Source organism: Miscanthus floridulus, chromosome 3, assembly GCF_019320115.1.
Source record: "Miscanthus floridulus cultivar M001 chromosome 3, ASM1932011v1, whole genome shotgun sequence".
In the NCBI taxonomy this organism is placed as follows: Eukaryota; Viridiplantae; Streptophyta; class Magnoliopsida; order Poales; family Poaceae; genus Miscanthus; species Miscanthus floridulus.
The window spans coordinates 103923127-103930222 of NC_089582.1; the positions used below are offsets into that span (position 1 = coordinate 103923127).

Sequence of the window (7096 nt, forward strand, 5' to 3'; positions counted from 1 at the left end):
GACTGTTTCCGCTTTTCCAAGACGAGAAACATGACACTGTACCATGTCCCGGTGACATTGCTCATAACTTATTAGAGTTTTCCTCCGTAAAAAAAACTGCAATTCGATCTAGCTATGAATCCGGGCAAGAGATAATGGCTCCGTTCGCTTGTGTTATAATTCGTACTTTTTAGATTGGTTTTTCAGCCGAAACAGTATTTTTCTCTCACAACAAATAAGTAGAAACAGTGTTTCGGCTTGTTTTTTCAGCGAAACGAACGGAGCCAATGAAACTTTGGATATCATAATGTGTGCCCGTTTCGTAAAAGGAAAGCTTGGCTTATAAGCCGTACTTTTTCAGTTAATGAACAGTATTTTTCTCTCACAATAAATTAACCAACAATACTTTAAGACATAGCTTATCAGCCAAGCGAACATGACAGATATTCTCATAGCTGCCCACCTGCCATCAATCTCATACGAGTACGTTGGGCTGTTGCATCAGGTAGGGTCATTTGCTTCTCTGCCGGATGATACGAGTGACCCATCCAGGCCTGTTTTAGTTCAGAAATCCTCCGAGAAAAGTGGGAGTTCGTAAACAGATCCTCGCCGCGGTCGGCGCTCGGCATGATTTCATTTCACCGACGCCGCGCGCATCATGGTTTTGCACTGTTGAGCTCATGAGCGGGGAGGTGGTAGCCTCGCAAACCCCACGCCAACCACCGGAGTACCGGACCCATCCCCGCCGAGGCCAACGGCAAAAAGACCAAAACGCAGTCCGTGATCCTATCCTACCGATCCGTCGTGCCCCCACGGCGTCCCCAGCTTAACCCCCGAGCCCTGTGGGCCTGGGGCCCATCTCGCAGTCAAAAAGGCCCACCCATTAAACCCCAACAGCGTCCTTCCCCCTCATTAAACCCCACTCTCTCCCGTTTCTCTCTCAACCCCACGCGCCACGCCAGGCCTCCCCCCTCTCTGCCATTATTGCCCGCGCAGCCATCCTCTCCCTCCCTCCTCCTCATCGCCCTCGCTCAGTATATGGGGACGTCCTGCTCCTCGCTTCCTCATCCAGTCCTCCCGCCGCCTCCTCTGCTTCCTCTCATCCTGCTTCCAGTCGCGCGCGCGCAAACACGAGCGTGTCCACCACTCCCCGCCTCGTACGTGCGATATCCCCCACCGCCTCAGCCCGCTGTCCCCTGCTCATCTCATCGCCGCGATTTATACCACCAGCAGCAGCCAGCCACCACTCCCTCCTCAACATTCCGCTTGTAAGTCTAGTCCCCAACACCGGCCAGGACTCGGTAGGCGGGTGTGGGAGGTACTCCGCGTCTCTGCCTGCTAGCCGCCTAGGCCTATCCGGCCAGTACATGTGAGGTCCATCCATGGGGGAGGAGGTAGCGGTGGTGCTGGAGCCGCCACGGCCCAAGTCGCCGCCGAGGTACCCGGACCTGTGCGGCCGCCGGCGGCTGCACCTGGAGCTGCAGATCCTCACCCGCGAGATCGACTTCCTCAAGGTGAGGCATCAACGCCGGCAGTTCCGTTCCTTTCTGTCTCGTCCCCCTTCGGTCGGTTCGGTGGCCACGCTCTCTCGTCGACTCCTCCTTTGACCTGCCCGAATTAAAAACCTTCAAAAAATCACCACCAGCACCAGTAAGAAACAAGTGCAGTGTGTAGAAGGGGCCAGTACTAGTGGTAGTACTAGCGCGGGGAGATGCAGTAGTTTAATGGGCAGGTTAGTTCGAAATCACGCCATTTATTTCGTCTTCGTTTTGGGGATGAGAGCCTAATGCGGAGGGGGGAGGGCGGCGTATCGCGGCAGCGCAGTTAAACCCGAGGCGCGACAGGCTTTGCCCAGTTGCCCTCTCGGGTAAGGTTGAAAATGGCCTCGCGATCCGTTCCGTTTTCTACTTTCTTCGATCCGTTTTCGTACTCGTGGGGAAAAGGATTTTTATGTCCGTTTTCGTGAGATCCTATTTTTATCCAAAATTGATCCGTATTTATTTCGTTTTTCATCCTGTTTTTAATGTATGTGAGATATGTCTGAAATTAATACGTTTATAAACCTACTCATTGCAAATTATGCATGTTAAACACATGGTATACTAGTAAACATTGGATCGATAATTTTGTGCATGTATATTATTTTGTGACTTTGTTCATGTATATTAAGAATATTTAATCATGTTATTTTAACTTATTTTTTCGGTTCTCTGTCTGTATTTATCTGTTTCCGTATTTTTATATATCTCCATCCGTTTTTAATTTCGTTTTTTTCCTGAATCTGATCCTGTTTTCGTTAAAAATATAGAAACGAAAATAGGAGAGGAGTTTTTCCGCCCGTTTCCATCTGATTTCATCCGCGTGCCGCGGCTGTACCTCTTGGGCCGTGCGGTTCGGTTCCTTGGGAGAAAAGAGGGGACGGGGGCATGGCATGGCATGGGCAGTGCCGCAGTGGCCAGTTGCACTGGCGCGCTGCGCTGCCCGTGTCAGTGCTGCGCGTGGAGCAGCGGGTGGGCGTGTCCCCCTCCATCCGCTCCTCCAGTTCTTCCTTCGAGGACACGCACACGGGCATTGATCGTGGATTATTTACCGCTGACGGGTTTAACGCGAGAGAAAAATCTTATAATCTATGTATACAATCGTATAAGGTTCGTGCAGACTGCAGAGGCAAAAGTGGTGCGGCGCACGGCGTACCGTACTGTACTGTACATGTACTACTGATGTTTAGTATGGTCTGGGCTGCCACAGTTTTGGGGCTTTCCATGTTCTGAACTAGTAGATTTTGTGTTTTTTAATCAAGGGAAACGAGTGTCTTTTTGACGCCGTGCTCTGCTTTAAGGAGCAGAGATTTGCGACGCTGTCCAGGTGATTAAAGCACTTATTTACTGGTCAAGTGTGCTTTGGTCTTCTTTTTATCTCTTCTTGCAACTTCAGTTGCTTTTCCAAGCTCAGCAAAGCAGGAGTCTCATTATTAGTCAATTACTTATCTCACCGTATTGGAGGCTAGAATCCACCTTTTTAAATCGGTCTGTCGGATGTCTCGGGTTCACGTAGGCCCTATTTGGTTCGTCCAAACATGCCCAGGCCACTCCTAGTATAGGATGTCCAAAGCACTGGAGGTAGTTGTCGTTGGCAGTCAGTGGTTTGTGTTTTGCTGATGGTGAATTAGAGAAGTGAACGGGAGAGAAGAAAATGAAGAGATAAGGCTGAGAGATGGATTTAGGTCTTTTTTGAACAAAAGAAAACACGACGTCCCTTGATGTTTCCTGTCCTCTCTGTTATGTTTAGTGAACTTGATACATGGTAAAAAGTTAATTATTCCCCAATTAGATAACCACTTATTGTTCTGTACAGGAATTAGATGTATTGTTTATTGAACATTTATAGACAAAAAAGAAGGCCCAACTGAGGCTGCATGGACATGACTGGACCAAGTGAACGGAGTGTTAAAAACAGCTGAATGCTTAATAATGAAGTTTGCCACATGATTTATGGTGTATGCTTATTGAATATGTCGAAAATGCTCACCACATGATAAATTAAGGTTATTTTACTTATGCTCAACAATGCTCATAAAGCAAACGGTTGCCAGAGAAGTTTGCCAAGCTTTTGGCAGTTCATGTGGCTGAGATCCAAACGGTTGCCTGATCCAATTTGCGACAGCCTGACTAAGTTTAACCAACCAAATGGTTATATTCTGCCACAGTTTAGGTGTGCCACAAGTTTGGCATATGCCTAAGCTTAGTTATGGCACCCTGTGGCTGCCACCCAAACAGGCTCGCCAAGGTGAAGCATTGGGAGCGGCTAGTGAACTAATGTTTGTCTAGTGGTTTGATGGTTTCAGTGTTTGCCACCACATAATATATTTTTCCCACAGAACACTTTTAGTTAAACTGTCCTCATTCTCTTTTGAAAATGTCTTGCACAACGAGTCTACACATCAGATATTGTTGGTTTGAGGCATAATTATGCATAGCTATGCATAATTCCAAATGTTTAGTGTTCCTTTCATACTATTTCTCATAGGTAATCAGGCTTACAGTTGGCAACCATGCTTCCTTGGTACTACTTTTACAAAAAAAAAATGAATGTAAACCACTTTCACGAGTAGCATACCGAGTAAGAAGTGCATTTATTTGACAGCAATCTGATTTTGCAGGACGAGCTACAATCACTTGAAGGAGTTCCACCAGTTTCTAGAAGTTGTAAAGAGTATGCACTGTTGTTACTCTTTCCTTGGCATCTGTTGCAAATGTCATGTTTAGGATGAAATCCTGGTTTCACGTCAAATGACATTGATTTTTTATTTTGCACTAATTTTTCACCTTTCTGTTTCTTATATCTTGCCGCAAAAAAATGTTATTCGTTAATTGTACTTAACCCAATTCTGTGTCAGTATGGTCTATGGAGGCTATTGTTTCTATGTACTTATAAGTATTCACCAAACAACCCCACTCAGATCACAGTGTTTGGTACATGGTTTGGTTTTGAATGTCCACATTCTTTTAGCTTGTGGTTCAGTTAGTGATCCATTCCAGCATGTTTCTTCCAACTTCCTGGAGGCCTCAAGTACTAACTGATAATATTTTGGTTACCATATTTACTACATTTGGTCAAATACTCAAAATTAATAGTTGTTAGTCAAAATTTACTTAATGCTGTATTTAGCTCCAAGTTCTGAATTCATCACTTGTACTGAAATTTGTTTTCCCAATGGAATGTGCATATGTATATGCAGTTGGGAAGGTTATTAAATTATTGCCTACTGAATTATTTCGTAGTGCACTGTTATGATAATTCTCTGGTTTTTTTAGGGCCAAACTTCAGCTATGTTGCATAGTTTTCTTCACTGTTTGAAGCACATTCTGTTTATATTTTTTTCTAACATTCTCTCATTTAAAACCTTCCAGGGTAAATGAGTTTGTTGGTACAAAGCAAGACCCACTACTACCGATGTATGACCTATAGACTTGATGTTATAATTAATTTGAAGCATCTACAAATGCTATTATGAATTGACTTCCTTTGATTTTTCAGAAAGAAGACGACGCACAGATCTTGCCGTCTTTTTTGGTGGATCAGGTATGCATTCCATTACCTATTATTGTCAGTGATTGTATGGCTGGTGCATCATAATCTTGATAATATTTCAACTCAAAAATTTATACATTAGATGAATCAGCAAAAATTTCTCCTTCTGTATTTCTTCTTGGTTACTATGTAACGCATATTTGTTCATTTTCATATTGAATTTCTGCAATTTGAAGATGCTGATATTACTGTTTTTCCCTCCATGCAGATCAAAATTGTGCATATGCGTGTCATGGTTCTGCTGCTCCTGCCATTGCTTGCCCAACTGCAAAAGACCTTGTTGCTTGGATTGCTCCTGCTGCTCATGCCCAGATCTGTCATGCTGCAAGCCCAGCTGCAAATCATGCAACAAGCCCTGCTTTGGGCCCAACAGCTGTTCATGCTGTGACACATCATGCTGCAAGCCAGATTGTCCATCCTGTAGTTCGAGCTGCAGCTCGTGCTGCAATCTGTCGTGTTGCAACCCGAACTGTAGCTCGTGCTGCACTTGCAATCCATCATGTCCATCCTGCAGCTCGTGCTGCAATCTGTCGTGTTGCAACCCGAACTGTAGTTCGTGCTGCACCTGCAATCCATCATGCTGTAAACCAAACTGCAACTCGTCCTGCAGACCAAACTGTAGCTCGTGCTGCAGACCAAACTGTAGCTCGTGCTGCAGTCTGTCATGCTGCAAACCGAACTGCAGCTCATGGTGGAAACCGAGCTGCAGCTGCTTCAAGACCCTCTCGTGCTGCAAACTCCAGTGCAGCCCAAACTGCTGCACTTGCAGCCTCCCACGCTGCTCCGGCTGCAACCCCTGCGGCAGTTGCAAGCAATGCTGCTCATGCCCCACCGACTGCTGCAACTGCAAGCCAAGCTGCGGCTGTTTCAGCGCGCAATGTTGCAGCTTCCCGGCATGCTGCTCGTGCTCAAGCTGCTTCGGTTGCTTCAAGTCCTTCAAGTGCTCCAACCTGTTCGGGTGCTGCTCCTGCAAGCAGTGCTTCAAGTGCCAGTCCTCGTGCTGCAAGGGGGCGCCGTCCTGCTGCAAGTGCCAGTCGTCGTGCTGTGAGGGTGAAGACGGCAGCAGCTGCTGCCGGAGGTCATGCTGCAGTGTTCCGAAGCCGGCTTGCCCTGGGTGCTCGTGCGGGTGCGTTTGGTCCTGCAGGAATTGTACAGAAGGGTGTCGATGTTCTGGGTGCCGCAATCCGTGCTGTGCCACTGGATGCCCGTGTTGAGGTTGAACTAGACGTTTTCTTTGGTTGTTATTTTTTGCGTGTGCCATTTTAGATGGCCGTTGGTTTCGCTCGTGCTTTGATATATGGTGTGGCGTCCTTGTCTGTAAAGAAATCCCATATCACCAGAAGAAATTGAAGCGTCAATAGTCATCAAGTACTATAAAATTCGGATGCCTTTTGACCTTCATGACTTCTCGTCACCACTCTCGGAGGATTTAGTGAAATTGTCCTTTTGGCCACTTCAATCTGCATAAACAATCATATCACTTCTTATATTTAGGTTTTTCATTTGAGGGAATTGACTTATGATGGATCACTTATTTAGAATAGTTTGATTTTTAAACCAAACACCCTAATGATATGTAGGCAATGTCAAGTGGTGGATTGGAATCAACGTGGAGTACTTATTGGTGTTTGTGAAATTTTAATGATGCTTTCATTTGACACCATCGTGTCAATTAGCAACATGAATTGCGGCAAACGGGTTTGTAGTACAATTCAAAGGTTTTGGCGTTGCTTCCATGTTAATAAAGCATGTGTTTGAGTGCCGTGCAATTTTCAGCGTTTTTTTTTCAAATCTCAAACTTCATAAATCACTCCCCAAATTATAAAGTTTCTAACAGATTTCCAGATTTACTATGACATGAACTCGAATCAGATGAATCTGCCCGCAAAAAAAAAAGTCTGCTAGAGAGAAAAAAAGGTGAAAAATCTGCCCACAAAAAAAATGTCTGCTAAGGGGCTGTTTGGTTCCATGAACTCTTAAAATTTCTGTCACATCGAATATTTGGACACATACATGGAGTATTAAA

The 7096-nt window shown here is 45.4% G+C and overlaps 1 protein-coding gene across 1 annotated transcript; it reads left to right on the top strand.

The window, feature by feature from the left end:
- The first annotated feature begins 897 nt into the window (after window positions 1-897).
- On the top strand, window positions 898-6525 carry LOC136546312 (guanine nucleotide-binding protein subunit gamma 4-like). Its single transcript, XM_066538289.1, has 5 exons — window positions 898-1493; window positions 4139-4191; window positions 4890-4934; window positions 5017-5061; window positions 5279-6525. Exons 1-5 carry the CDS (start codon window positions 1362-1364, stop codon window positions 6282-6284), a joined length of 1281 nt encoding a protein of 426 aa, XP_066394386.1. The 5' UTR covers window positions 898-1361; the 3' UTR covers window positions 6285-6525.
- The last annotated feature ends 571 nt before the right edge of the window (window positions 6526-7096 follow it).

Excerpts from the sequence above, each read along its gene's own strand:
- LOC136546312 (XM_066538289.1), top strand. The coding sequence starts at position 1,362 with ATGGGGGAGGAGGTAGCGGTGGTGCTGGAGCCGCCACGGCCCAAGTCG. Across the intron at positions 4,192-4,889 it reads GTTTCTAGAAGTTGTAAAGA|GGTAAATGAGTTTGTTGGTA; the intron begins GTATGCACTGTT and ends AAAACCTTCCAG. Across the intron at positions 5,062-5,278 it reads CGTCTTTTTTGGTGGATCAG|ATCAAAATTGTGCATATGCG; the intron begins GTATGCATTCCA and ends CCCTCCATGCAG.